This window comes from Rhinolophus ferrumequinum, chromosome 4 (assembly GCF_004115265.2).
Source record: "Rhinolophus ferrumequinum isolate MPI-CBG mRhiFer1 chromosome 4, mRhiFer1_v1.p, whole genome shotgun sequence".
Classification (NCBI taxonomy): domain Eukaryota; kingdom Metazoa; phylum Chordata; class Mammalia; order Chiroptera; family Rhinolophidae; genus Rhinolophus; species Rhinolophus ferrumequinum.
The window spans coordinates 67,045,499-67,060,341 of NC_046287.1; the positions used below are offsets into that span (position 1 = coordinate 67,045,499).

The 14,843-nt window shown below is 40.2% G+C and overlaps 1 protein-coding gene across 1 annotated transcript in view; it reads left to right on the forward strand.

Moving 5' to 3' along the window:
- Nucleotides 1–14,843, forward strand: part of GSR (glutathione-disulfide reductase) — a 42,979-nt gene that overhangs the window by 15,221 nt on the left and 12,915 nt on the right. Inside the window, exons 2-7 of the mRNA XM_033104659.1 lie at nucleotides 1,420–1,446; nucleotides 4,985–5,073; nucleotides 6,511–6,580; nucleotides 9,084–9,231; nucleotides 11,686–11,740; nucleotides 14,715–14,814. Coding sequence (XP_032960550.1) covers nucleotides 1,420–1,446; nucleotides 4,985–5,073; nucleotides 6,511–6,580; nucleotides 9,084–9,231; nucleotides 11,686–11,740; nucleotides 14,715–14,814 — 489 coding nt within the window. The remainder of the gene's footprint in view (nucleotides 1–1,419; nucleotides 1,447–4,984; nucleotides 5,074–6,510; nucleotides 6,581–9,083; nucleotides 9,232–11,685; nucleotides 11,741–14,714; nucleotides 14,815–14,843) is intronic.

Genomic DNA, 14,843 nt, shown 5'->3' on the forward strand with positions numbered 1-14,843 from the left:
ATCCTAAGTTCCATGTCATATATAGTACCTTATTTTTTGTGCTTTTGGTAAATTTTCACCAGTATCTAAATATTGATTCTTTACTGTGTGCCAATGCACATGAGTGAACATACTGATTTTTTTTTTAAGGATATGCAGATGATACCATGTTTAAATCTCATAACTTCATTATAGTGGCCAAGATGCATCACCAGCACCTCCCACGTAGGATTTATAAGGTTAAAGGATACCTGAAATACACATTACATGGCAGGTTTCTAGAGCTAGGGGGTCTGTAATTTGCCCTTCAAAAAGAATGGGGTTCATGTAGTCCTCCTGTAACCAGCCCCTCTGCTCAGTGGTTACCCATTTGGTCAAGTTCAAATTTCTTCACCCTCAAGGCAGTTTCCATCAATCTTAGTCTTAACCAGCTTTTATTTTTTTAAAGTTATTAATTTTAGGATGTGATTAAAATGAAATAAATTGATGTAAATAAAAGTTTGTATGTAAACTTATACCATGTTTTCCCCAAAATAAGACCTAGCCGGACCATCAGCTCTAATGTGTCTTTTGGAGCAAAAATTAACATAAGACCCGCTACTGTATTATATTATACCCAGTCTTATGTTATATTACAATAAGACCGGGTCTTAGGTAAATTTTTGCTCCAAAAGATGCATTAGAGCTGATGGTCCGGCTAGATCTTGTTTTCGGGAAAACATGGTATCACAACTTGTTTACAATGACCCTTGGGAGGAGTTTCTCTCTAGTCTGTCTAACAGGCATTAATAGTTATTTTCTTAAACAACTGATTAGTTTTCACATGAAATCTGACAAGTGTTTGTGTTTTCCTTTTTGAATACTAGAAGGCTAAGAGTCAAATTTGTGGTCTATCTCTAGTAAGTATATGACTTGATAGCACAGATGAACCTTACTGCTTCTTTCATCATTGTCCTTTGGTCCAGAAGAATGTAGATTTCCACTAGAGGTTTACCCAAAGGGGACATTCTGGGTGTTTTACCCAGAATATTCCACATAGTAAGTTTCCCTGAAATCCCCTAGGACCGCTGTTCCAATGGTTCAGTTACCCTTATTCAGCTGGTGTGTCCTGTCCATGCTGCTATTTCTGTTCTGCTGCTTCCCTCTGCGTGCAAGCTCAGGCTTCTGCCGTCCCTTGACCTGTCCCCCTCACTGCAGTGCATGGCCCTCTGGAAATGGAATTGTTCTCTCTCACTCTGCTTTTCCTAAGAAAATACTGATGAGTAAAATTCACACAAGAAAAACGTTCATCTTTTCTAACTCTATAATAGAAAAACAGAAATAAATGTAGAACTCATGGAAGTCTCCTGGGTTGATGCTTGGGGTTCATTTCTTACAGGTTTGTTTGATGGTTTGAGTTTAATATTATTAAAATATGTCCTTTTTCAATTTTTTTCCTAGGTGAATGTCGGATGTGTACCCAAAAAGGTAGAATTTTTATTTCTCTTTCCTTCCACACTCTTTTGATGTATTTGGTAAATCATGATCAGAATAAAGTTGTTTCCAAACGTATCAGTTAAAATTCTTTCTGCAAAAAATAACTGAGAAACCAACTACAAGTGGCTTAAACAATAGGATAGTTTTTGTTTGTATTTTTAAATGTCAGTTATTAAAGGGAGATCGGCTGTTTCTGAGATAGGCTCAGCACTCAGGAGGTATCTGAAAGGCCCTGGGCTTCTTTCTGCCTTTCCATTCTGATGTCCTAGGTGTATAACCAACAGTAAGCCCCCTGCCTGGTGGCCACAGGATGGCTCCCGGAGCTCGAGGCAGGATGCCCTCACTCAGCACTGTTTCTGCAGATTCCTTGAGGTTCTCCTGGCCAGGACTGAGTCACGCCTGCAGGGGAACCTGGGGGAGAGGGGAGGGGCAGCTGGAGAGAGAACCACAGAGATAGTAGCTCCTGGACAATAATTGCGTGCAAAAGAAATCCATCCTGGACATTCGCCATGTGGTAAATTCTCAACATGGTGACAAAGTGACCAAGTTCTTGTGGGGGCACAGCAGGGAGGTAACCAGGAATGGAGCACAGTGTCTGGTCTCAAACTTTGGATGGTCTAGAAGGAACTAAAACCAACAAAACATCTGTAGTCATGACATAAAAGAAAAGCACTATCCATCTGCACAGGATAGCTTTTTCTCAGTAGGGAGAGCCAGCCAGGAAGTCAAGTTTATATCCAGCTCTCAGCCCAAGTGCAGATATGACCCAGACCAGCTGGATGATAGTGGCAGATGGATGCTCCTTCCACACGTGGCTCTGGTTAACTACCTGGACTTGTGGGGTGACTTCCCAGAGGGTAGGTTGTTTGCCTCAAGCCTTCTGGTCTTTCACCTGCTCCAGTGCCTCTAAATCAGTTTTCCCTAGGGAGACTAGGACTGTGTAAGGATTGTCAAAGGGGTGTGTGTGTGTGTGTGTGTGTGTGTGTTTAGGAAGGGAGGTTTGTTTTTAAACACAGAAATCAATTTCCCTATAAATTGCCCACGTTAAAATAATGTAACATGTGACTTCGGGTATCTTACAGCCACTCTAAAATTGAATTTCTCAAGTTGCTTGAATGACATTTCTGGGTACAGTATTTGGATACCTTTATGGTAAGCGGTTTGTTGATAGAGTTGCTATGTACTTGCCTTCTAGTCCCTGTCTTTGCTGTTCTAGAAATACAAGTTTATTCGTTCACTCAGGAGTGATCAGACAGATTAGTGAAATGATTACCCAACATGATGAAGAATTGTTTTTATAAAATGATACGTTGATATATTAGTTTAGAGTGAGTGAGATTACATCTGGGCCGAGTAATTAGGACTGGTCGTCAGCACAGGACAGCTTTTTCTCAATAGGGAGACCCAGTTGTCACACTAAATTATCGAGTGAAATCTTAAGTATTTCCATTCAGTTCTAGAGCCTCATGGATTCTCATTACCATTCTGATTTTTGGCCCTAATAGCTACAATGTGGTGTAGGTCACATTGAATAAACTCATCTTTGCCTGTGACGAAGAGGAAGAAATGACAGCTCTTATTTCCAAAGCTGTCTTGTGCTTATACTGGCAAATAATTTTACTCCTCATTTGAATGTACTTTCAAAACATTTTATAATCCCAAGCTTACAACCTTTTGTTACTGAGATTACATTTTCAGTTGGCAGCTTTTTGTTATGAAGCCAATATCCTGATCTTATCAATGACGCATACCCAAATTTAATTCCAGAAAGGTTTTCTGTTATCTGTTATTATGGTAGATTTTTTTTTTTGTCTTAGGAAAATTTCTTTTTTTCTGTGGGACATTTTTCCTCAATTTTCTTTTCATCTTAGATTTTGGAATCTGTTATGCTTGGAGTATGTAATTATGGATATGTGAATTATGTAAATTAATTGAAAGGTGGTTTTATGTAGTTTAAACCAATTGTGGTAGCAAATCTGGTATTGACTGTTGCTACCTCATTATTTTAAAATACCATCAGGGGGCAGCCAGTTCACTCAGTTGATTAGAGCACCATGCTCGTAGCACTAGGGTTGCCGGTTCGATACCTGCATGGGCCAGTGTGAGCTGCACCCTCCACAACTAGATTAAAACAGCTACTGGACTTGGAGCTGATAGGTCCTGGAAAAACACACTTAAAATAACTTTTTTTAAAAAAAGTTAAAAAAAAAATCTTACACTATTAAAAAATTTTTAAAAAGAAAAAAATACCTTCTGGGCTAATACTGGCATAGTTGCCTAAATTTGTAATATTTTGTTCTGATACGATATTATATTTGACTTAACCCTTCTCTTATGATCACTTGTACCAGACATTTACCTTATATTTTTATAGGACTCTACTAATTTCAAAATGCTTTTGTATTCTCGAAGATAGTTGGTAATTGCCTGTCGTTTTGTAGAACAGACTTAAGTCTAGAGTAGCTGCCCCCTGCAGAAGCGTAGAGGGAATCATCAGTAGAGAAGGAACTGGATGGTGGGGCAGCTACCCACCTTGATTTTCTCTGAGCCTAAAAGCCCAATGTAGTTCATACAGAGGCACTCTCTCCAGAGGTGTCTGATGCTATAGCATTGTACATACTACACATTGGAAGTAAATACATACTCAGGAAAATATGAGGTATTGTAATGTTTCTTAAAATTACACAATTTGCGGTATTGATAAGTCTTTCGTATGTTTAAGATAAAGAATCTAGTATATAAAATGGTTAATTTTATAGTATATGAATTTTACCTCAATAAAAAATCAGAATGCAGCATTCATCAATTTATTCATCTTTAGCCATAAAGGGAGAAAGGTGCAAAGAAGGAATGTGAAGCCTTGTCAGAAATGGAGTGTAAGACTTGCCTGACGCAGAAAAATGGTAGTTTGTCCTCTGGAGTTCTGGATGCCAGTTTGAATTCAGTTATCCTGCTGATCAGTTGGCATTACAAGGCCGTTACAGATTATAGGCCACATTCCACAAGAGACGCTTGAACCGTTGAGTTCCAGATGTCTAATTGCATATGTCTTACAAGGCCACATTCGTAGTTACTGAACGCATAGTATGAATTCATCCTCTTAAAGTTTTCAGCCCTCAACTTTCCTTAATAAGCTTCCTTTCAAATCACTTTACTGTAGTTACAGATGCAGTTCCATTTCCTAGAACTAAGCCCAAAAGGCAGGGCTGAAAAAATCTGAAACGTGAAAAGTGAATGTAAGCAGTAATAAAGGTTAATGGAAGAGCTATGAGGCTTATAATATCCTGCTTTTACAGAGTTTACAAACTGGGGAAATGAACCGTCAAACTAATTTTCCCCCAACATTTCAGAAGTCTCCCTATAAAATCTACCTGGTTATACTTTTGAACTCTCTCTTTTAAATGTTTAGTTTTCTTTTAAATTTAAAGATCGGTATTTTTATCTGCTTGTTCTATAGTTACCTTTCAACCCTGATTTCTGTTTTCCCTCAGAACTCATGCATTACTGTTTTGGGTACTTTTTTTGACAGGTAATGTGGAACACAGCTGTGCACTCCGAATTCATTCATGATCATGTTGATTATGGCTTTCAAAGTTGTGATAGTAAATTCCATTGGCGGTAAGTGTTGATAATATTTTTCATAATTAAATGAGCCATAAAGTTTTTGGGGGGTGTTAATTGTGGTGAAATATATATAACATAAGCTTTTAGAAGTGATGGATGTGTTTATGGCCTTGATTGCAGTGATGGCTTTACAGGTGTATACTTATATCTAAAAGTTGTGTATATTAAATGTATACACATAAAAACACACAACATAAAATGTCCATTTTAGCCTTTTTCCCCCCCCCTTTTTATATCTGCCCCCCCACTCCAGTTCAAGCCATTGTTTTTCTCAGTCTAGTTGTGTAGGGCACAGCTCCCTGGCCCATGCTGGTATTATGAGCCTTGTTCTCCCCTGGCTGAGACAGTCGGTTGCCGGTCATCAGTCATCGGTAGGCTGCTCACAGCAGCTCTCGCCGGCTGCTGGCTGGTTCACAATCTTAGCTATAGAGGGCACAGCTCACTGGCCCATGTGGGAATCAAACTGGCGACCTTGGCGTTAGGAGCACTGCGCTCCAACCACCAGAGCCACTGGGCCGGCCCATTTTAGCCATTTTTAAGTTGTCCAGTCAGTGGCATTAAGTATATTCATAGAGTTATGCAACCATTACCACTGTCCATTTCCAGAGCTTTTCCACCATCCCAAACAGAAACTGTGCTTTTAATGTACCCATCAAACAATAACTCCTGTTCGTTTCTCCCCACCCCTGGGATCTCTAGTCTACTTTCTGTTTCTATGAATTTGCCTATTCTAGGTACTTTATACAATATATGTCCTGTAATGCCTGGCTTATTTCACTTAGCATAATGTTTTCAAAGTTCACGTTGTAGCATGTGTCAGAATTTCAATCCTTTTTAAGGCTGGATGATATTCCTTTATATCTACATGCCATATTTTGTTTATCCCTTCATCCTTCAGTGGACTGCTGGGTTTTTTTCTACCCTTTGTCTGTTATGAATAATAATGCTATGGACATTGGTCTACAAGTTCATGCTTTCAATTATTTTGGGTCTATACCTGGGAGTGGAATTGCTGGGTCATATGGCAATTTTGTGTTTAACTTTTTAAGGAGGTGCCATAAACTTTTTGAAGCTGTCAAATTTTCTTTTTTTAAATTTTGCAAATTCATTCATTTATTCAACCAATATTGAGTGGCCAGCAGATACTAGGCATTGTGCCAAAGCACTACTCCTTGTCTTCTATGCAAAGAACATTTTTATTTCCGGACCATGGATGCCAACTGAACATTCTCCATGGAGTAGGACAGAGGTTCTCTACATAAGGAAAGCAGACAGACACGGGGGGAGGGTGACTGTCTTCAGAGACATTCACCAAGGGGTTCTTGTTGACTGTCATTCTCTGCTCAGGGGGGTGGTCAGGCATAGATGCCCTCGTTACTAACTGAAAGAGGGGAATCCTGTTTCTCAGTACTGACTCCAGTTTCACTGCAGTGTTATAAAGGAAAAACGGGATGCCTATGTGAGCCGCCTGAACACCATCTATCAGGATAATCTCACCAAGGTGAGTGCTGGGTTTTGAGCTTTGAGAAGGAGCTGTTCTCTGCTAGAGTATGCTAACAAGTCTGCCCAAACTAAAACATAGCCATGGCATATATCTCTTGTTTCTGTTACTTCTTTTGTGATGAATGATTTTAAGGTTGACCTATCAGAGAGAAGTCTCTGACTCCATAGGTCAGCCTCTTTTCTATAGAGAGTGGGCAGTCTGTGCCAAAGTTGGTAGACTGGGTCTCATCTGATTGCTGTACCTTGAGTCAGTCTGGCCCTCCACTTGGTTCCAGAAGCTAAACACAGAAGAGATCGCTTATTCCCATTTATTAATTAAAATCGGGAGCATTATCTGGTGGGAAACCTGCCATTGTTCATTTGCTCAGAGCACCCTCCTTTTTGGTGGCTAGATGTCCTCAGGAGACCCAAATTGTAGCTCTCTCACCCAGGACTATGCTGGAGACATTGACAAACTGCACCATCCAAGTCTCCTTTTTCTTTTTCTTTTTTTTTTTAAGGGGAACAGGACTTTATTGGGGAACAGTGTGTACTTCCAGGACTTTTTTTTTTTTTTTCCCTAGTCAAGTTGTTGTGCTTTCAAGCTTAGTTGTGGAGGGTGCCGTTCAGCTTCAAGTTGTTGTCCTTTCAGTCTTAGTTGTGGAGGGCGCAGCTCAGCTCCAGGTCCAATTGCCATTACTAGTTGCAGGGGGCACAGCCCACCATCCCTGGCGGGAGTTGAACCGGCAACCTTGTGGTTGAGAGGATGCGCTCCAACAAACTGAGCCATCCGGGAGCTCAGCGGCAGCTCAGCTCAAGGTGCCATGTTCAATCTTAGTTGCAGGGGGCGCTGCCCACCATCCCTTGCGGGATTTGAGAAGTTGAACTGGCATCCTTGTGGTTGAGAGCCCACTGGCCCATGTGGGAATCGAACCGGCAGCCTTTGGAGTTAGGAGCACGGAGCTCCAACCACCTGAGCCACCGGACCATCCAAGTCTCCTTTTTCTTGATGGCATATATCCTGCCATTCTTTATTTGCCTTTTTGGTCTCACTTTGCAGTTTCTAATACATCAGTGTAGTTTAGGTTATATTTAGATTGGTAGATTATTGATGATATTTGTGCCACACTAATCTTATAAGCAGCATGTTTATAAACCAATTTTTAGGGTTAGTTACTTCTACAGATGGCTAACCTCATGTATCTTTTTGTTGATTCTTATCATTTGTTGGGTTTGTTTTTTGGAGGGTAAAATTTTCCTGGCCTTAATTCCCAACTCAAGGGGGAAATATTTGGGAGCCTTCAGTGCCCCAGGCATGACAGCAAGAGATTTTAAGGCTACTGGGCATGAGTGTAGAGATACCACTTGCTATATACTAAAACACCCACATCAATTTTTTTTTTCCTAAAGTAGAGCTAGCTAAAATGCAAAAGAGATAAAAAAATGTCTCAAGAAACAACATTTTTTAATACAAATCTTGGTGTGTAGTAAAACTTACTATGACCTCGTAGGGAAGGAATTATAGTTGACCCAGAAATTCTTAATAGAAAGGCAAACTTTCTGTCAAATATCCTAGGAAATAAAAATTTCATCAGTTTCTTCCCCAAACTATTATCCACATTTTTGCCACTTGATTCATCCTCCCTTTTATCAGGCACCCCATAGAAAATCATTACCTCCCGAAGAAAGGTTTTTCTGGATGCTTTTGGCATTGATCTTGATTCAGCTTGGTTAAGCAAGGTGCCTGCAGGGGTGATTGGAAATGAGGTATTAACCCAGTTCCGAACCAACCATGTTCCAAAATGTTAAAAACATTCTCTTCTGTGATCCTACTTGCATGATTCCATGATGCTTGTAAATTGCCCACATGTGCATGCCAATACATGCGTCATGGCAGGCAGAAGCTTGTCACCCAGCAAACTCCAATTCCCCAAATCTAGGCCCTGGCACAGAGGATTTCAGTAAGAGCCAATGAAGAGTCTTGGGTTCTCAACATCTCTAGCATAGAACTTCATTGTCATGCAATTTTGTGGTATTCTTTCCATTTTGTTTAATAAAACGGAAGCATTGCATTTTCTTCCCTTGGCTGAGTATTTCTCTTTTGCCTTCTTTACCCCCTTCATCTTTATCCTTTTGTCTTTTTCAGCCTCTGTCCTTCCTCCAGACATAGCATTCTTTAGTGCATTTTCATTCCAAGTGAGCAAGACTTTCTCCCTCAACTCCTGGGGGCAAAGATGTAATCTTTTTTCTTGGGGGGGGGTGACTTGCATATCTTTTTTCGTCTCTGGGATTTGGCCCAAGATAGCAGTCTTTTTACTGTACACTTCCAGAATTGAATAGCAAGCCCTTACCTAAGTATCAGTTAACAGAAGCTCTGCAGAAACTCGAACATTGAGAATTGTCTCGGCCTCAGCAAACCCAAAGTTAAAATCCTCAGCAGAGAAATGGAAAGATCTGATAAGTGGCAGCACGTATTTTTGCTTTATCTTAAGGACAGACTAATATCATGGTTCCTTCTCCAGTCCCATATAGAAATCATCCATGGCCATGCAGCATTCACAGGTGATCCCAAGCCCACAGTAGAGGTCAGTGGGAAAAAATACACTGCTCCTCACATCTTGATTGCAACAGGTGGCGTGCCCTCACGTCCTCAGGAGAGCCAGATTCCGGGTGAGTCTCAGCTCCCATTGTGTTCAACCTTATAAGCCATGCCAGGGTATCTACCTATACCTACCAGTTCTTTCTTTGGGACAAGGCCACGAGAAGTCTCTGCAGAACCTAAATGTAATTGGCTTAAGTGGTGCTTAGTGACGGAACAAAGACAGGTATTTCTTCCAGCTCCAGGCTCATACATACTACAAGTAACATGGGGAAAAAAATCAGTGACAGGTTCATCCTGTCCTTCTCAGCATGGTAGAGATTGTTTCCAGACTCAGTTTATCAGATGGGTTGTTATTCACAAGACACATGATATATGTACTGTTTTGTTTAAGGGAGAGAAATCTTTAGGGATGTAACTTAATTACCTAATTAAGCCTTCCATATATACGTATTTTTCTCATATAGAGAATAATAAAATCAAATCAGTAAGAATCTCAGGTAGTTCTATCTGCCTTTACATTTTATACACACAGGCATGAATCATGAACATACAACCTTATTCTCTTACAAGAGACATTGTCCATGTCTTTATCCCCCAACTAGATCGTGAGATCTTTGTGGATGGTGATCATTGTTTATATATCTTTTGTCTCCATGGATTGGCTTCATAAGACACATGACCAATCTGAGTTTATATGGAAAAAAATTGAGTCTGTATGCGTTTATGTAACTTTTTTCTTTCTTGAGAGAGAATCCATAAATTTTCACCAGCTTTTAAAGGGATTCATGATCTCCAAGGGGTTAAGAACAACTGTAAAAGACATAAAGGGATTGTTCTCACATAACTTAAAATTTAGTTAGGAAGATTGGACATAAGCATCCTGATATAGAACCATCTCCAAAATTGATTGTGAAATGAAAGAAAGCAAGGTATGGGACAGTGTGTGTGCTATAATTTGTGTCGTTTCAAAAAGTCAGGGAGACAGTGTGTGCTCTAGAATGTGTCTGGAGCGATACTCAAAGCCCTGCAATGCTGACTTCTTATAAGGAGAGGACTAGAGGTCTGAGGTGGGAAACAGGCCTGCTTTTCACTAGATGCTCGGTTGTACTTTTTCATTTTTTAACGTATACCTTTATTAATTAACAACATAAGATAAAAACAAATACAAAGAAAATAAAAGGTAAATGTTACAAGGTGATTCCCAGACAGTGAGGGTTGGGGTCCTCAATGGTGGGACAGATTATTATGGGCTGGCATGAACCAAAAAGAATTCCCAGGAAAGGGGAATTATGTGCTGAGGAAAAGGAAAACTCAAAGAGCCAGTGAGGAATAAAAATGTCACTGAAGGACATTCAACCAGCTCCGCCAGTTTTTCTAACACTGAAAACTCTGGAGGCGAATACATTAAGCTGAGACTGGAAGCGGGTTAGGACCAAAGTGTGTGACTTACAAAGTAAATTAAGGAATCTAGGATTCACAACAACTGAGGCAAATAATCACTAGCTTTTCAATAAGGCAGTGGTAAGATCTAAGTGATAATTTTAGAAAACTTACCTGACAGTGACTTACAGAGGAGGGAGATCAGTTAGAAAGCTCTGGCAATAGCCAGGAGGTGAAGACACGGTGCTGAACTACAGGGTTAGACATGAAATGTGATGGAAAAGCTCAGTTCAGTTCTGCAGACCGTTACTGAGCCACTGCTATATGCCAGGTACCAGAGAACAGGCATTAAAGGCTCAGAGAAGGAAGAATTAGTTACTGTATTTCATTGATTCCAAGACACATTTAAAAAAATTTTTTTTCAACACCTCTGAAATCAGGATGTGCCTTTTAATCTTGGTGTCTTGGATTTGGCATAGTGCAATATTTTTAATAACTGATGCAACATAAGGGTGCGTTGAGAGAAGGAATCACAGATTGGCAACTCAAGACTTCATCTGGAGTATTCGTGGAAGGTGGTCCCTTTAAGTGAAGTGGTAAACTTGAGCGAGGGATGTGGTTTGGGACATAAAGTTAAGGTTCAATTCTAAATATACTGAGTTCGAGGCAGAGTTTCGGAATTGTATAGTGGGACAGTTAGAAATTCGGAACTGGAACTTGGGAAGAAGGTCAAAACTAGGACTATGTATTTGAAAGTCCTCCACAATGAGGGGAGAGTTGGTTGAAACCTTTGAAGAAAAAGGCAGAGAGAAGAGGGCCAAAGCTGAGCCAAGGGGTCCCCGCCTACATGTCGGGGTGGGAGAGTGAAGTAGAGAGTCTGTTCATGAGAGTTGAGAAAATTTTAGTTCCTCAGAGAAATTTGATAGATATTTAATCATCACTGCTGTTATTTCTAGAGAGAAAGTAAAAATGTGGACTCAGGGAAGACTTGGTTGGCAGCTTCCCAAGTGAGGACTTTAGCAAAACATATCAAAAGAGAGAGTGTGATGGCTGAAAAAGTATTGGGTCTTGCATAACATGTTGTGATTATTTTCCAAGGGAAAGCTCATTCTTGGTAATCTATATTGCATTTTCCTACATAGGTGCCAGCCTAGGAATAACCAGTGATGGATTTTTTCAACTGGAAGAATTGCCTAGGTAAGCTGGTTTCCCTCCTGAGCTCAGTGTTCATTCTCCCTCAGTCTCTCCTGTTGACATTTCTCCTCCCTCCCCCGACCCCCCAATAAATGCAGGCATTTCCTGAATTCTGTTCTCCTACCTCTTCTCTTTTTGTGACCTCGGGTATCTCATACACTAGTACCCCTCATTAAGTGACTCGCATCTTTCCTGCTTTTGGTCAGAGGCCATTGCAGAGCTTTTAGAACCAGAATCAAATAGAGGGTGGTTTTAAAGAATAAATAGTAACGCCCTACTTTAATAGTAAAGCCCAAGATGATTCTTTCTTCATCTTGATACAGCATCAATTGATAACGTGTCTCAAGTAACTGTCATTTTCCAAGCAGCTAGTGCAGAGGGATCTCCATAAATGAAGGCTCTGTCAGTTTCACAAAAACAGATTTTCTGAAATCGTTTTTTATACATATGTATTTATCCAGATAACCTTACTAATCTTCTGTCATGGGTTTAGATACTAGAGAGAAAAATGACAATGAGGGAGAGTGTTTCTCTCATTTGAAGAAGCTGCCAATTGGAAGCTTCCTCGGTTAGAGGGATCCTTCCTTCCCTCATGAAAAGAGGTGACACCCAGGAACTGGAGGAGGGACCCTTTCGGCCCAGGGACTGGCTTTTATCTCCTTCTGAGAAATACTCACTCTGGAGTCAGTATTGCTCAACTCTGCTGCTCCCTCAGTGGTGCTGCCAATCCAGTTTGAGGTCTTCTTAATCCTGTGCTTTTATAAAAGTCTTCATAGAGGCTGACTAATAATCCATGCCTATCCCTTTACCTTAAGTCACCTCGAGCCACAGTTAGTAAGAGACAGGAGGGTTTCTTTGCAGTTTCATAGCTGTGGTGAAAATGTCCTATTAAGATATTCAGATCAAGCAATCTTGTGATTTTGAGAAAAGCAAACAATCTTTTTAGATTTGCTGTCTGCAGGGCATGGACATGTGTTAGAGAACCACCTTTCTTTCCTCATGATCTAATGGTTTTGTTTTAGGGTTGAATGATGTGACGCATGTGAGAATATGAATTATATCATCCAAACAAGACGAGTCATGACCACATTTCTGGTCTGAGAAATGTGGTCATGACTCGTCTTGTTTGGATGATGTAATTCAATCTAGACTTGCCCTGAAAGATGTTTTGTTATAGATATCTGTTTTGAATGTTTTAAAATCATTTATTAAACTTGCATTGCTAGCAATAAAATAATTGGAATGAATTTATGTGTGTTATAAACAAAAGACTCTGGGAAAATAGGACAATGAATGAACAATTATGTGAATTTTGTTTTCTTTTTCTAAGAATCCTTTATCACTGTTATGTTGGTAAAGAAGCAAATAATCAGAGAAAGAACCAATTCTGTACCATTTGCCTGTGGGCGGAATGGTTCAGCGTTGCCCTCCTTGAGCTTATGTCAGGGTGGGTGCTGGAGCATGGATCCCTTGGAATGTTGTGGTGCAAGTAGTTCTGAGGGCCATGATGAAGTCAAGAGAAGTGCTTTGGAGATTTGGGGGATATAAGATCGTTTCCAGTGGATGCTTTAGTGGTAAGAGGCAGAAGGAGGTGCCTTTGGGAGCTGAGAGCCAAACACTGAACTTGCAGTTCTCCAAAGAAGCCATCTTGTTTTATACCTGTTCCTTGTATGTTCCTTCTACCTAGAAGGTATCCTCCAACCCCTGCATGAGTCATCTTTCAGGAATCTGGAGTGTTTTCTGAACCCTCTGTCCTACAAAAACTGACTGTTCACCTCTGTGCCTCAGCAAACCCCAAGGCATGTTTCCACTCAGGAATTCCTTACGGGCAGCGACCACTACTCATCCTGTCTAGTGCAATGCTTAACAAAAGTAATGATAATAATAAACATTGGGGGAAGAAAGAGAAGATGGATAGAGAAAAGAAGGGAAGACCTGAAGAAAGGAATAGAGGTCATCATACAATAGGAAAGAGGGAGCTAGAGATGGAAGAACTCTTTCATAGTTTTTAGTCTGTATGGACAGGGTAGGAGGGTGCTTACCTTTATCTTGCAGCCTTTGGGTTCATGCTTCGTCCTCCATCCAGACCATAGCCCTCTGAAGGCAGGGACTCAAAACATGGTACCTTACCTATGGGAGGTACTAAAGAGAAGATTTTTCGGTTCTTCCCTGATTGCTTGTTACTCAAACATTGTAACAGTGGTAGAGGACCATGTCTGAAGCTTTACAGAACTAGTCCTGAATGGGATGCTTCTTATCTAGGCTGTAGCCTGGAAGTACACATTGTTGCACTAGGGCTAAGGCCAGCTTTTCTGCCACTGCTTCAAAGCCTCATCCAATCAATCTAGTGTTTAAGATGCTGTTTCAGACCAAATTTATGCAGGGTGTCTAGTTGTAATTCAGATCAATCCTATAAGTTAAATGGCTTGCTTAAATGGGCCTTAATTATATTGCAAAGATTGATAGAATTGAATAATGATCAAGGAGAAATACTGAGCAGAGAATAATGGTGATAAGAATTGTGGTGTCGAGTTTAGTTTTAGGTGCAAAGATCATTATATAAGGAATCGTCTCTAGTTTCAATGCTTTTTTGTTTGTTTGTTTCCTCTCTCAAGAAATGAGGCTAAAGAGCTTCTAAAACAACCAAAAATATATTTATTTCCTTTCTAAAAATGGGATATTTTCTACTTAAAATTACAATGTGGTATCCTGGATTGGATCTTGGAACAGAAAGGGGAAATGAATGGAAAACTGGTGAAATCTGAGTAAAGCCTCAAGTATAGTTAATAGCAATGTACCAACGTCAATTTCTTAGGTTTGACAATTGTACCATGGTTATGTAAGATGGTAACTTTCAGAAAAACTGGGCAGAGGGTGTACCAGACATCTCTGTCCTGTCTTTTCAACTTTTCTGTAAATCTAAAATTATTCCAAAATAAGTTTGTTTAAAAACATTACCCCTCTGCTCTCATTTTAGCCACAGTGTCATCGTCGGCGCAGGTTACATTGCAGTGGAGATAGCGGGTATCCTTTCGGCTCTGGGCTCGAAGACATCACTCATGATACGGCATGATAAGGTATAGCCTACCCTTGTCCGTTCTCTTGC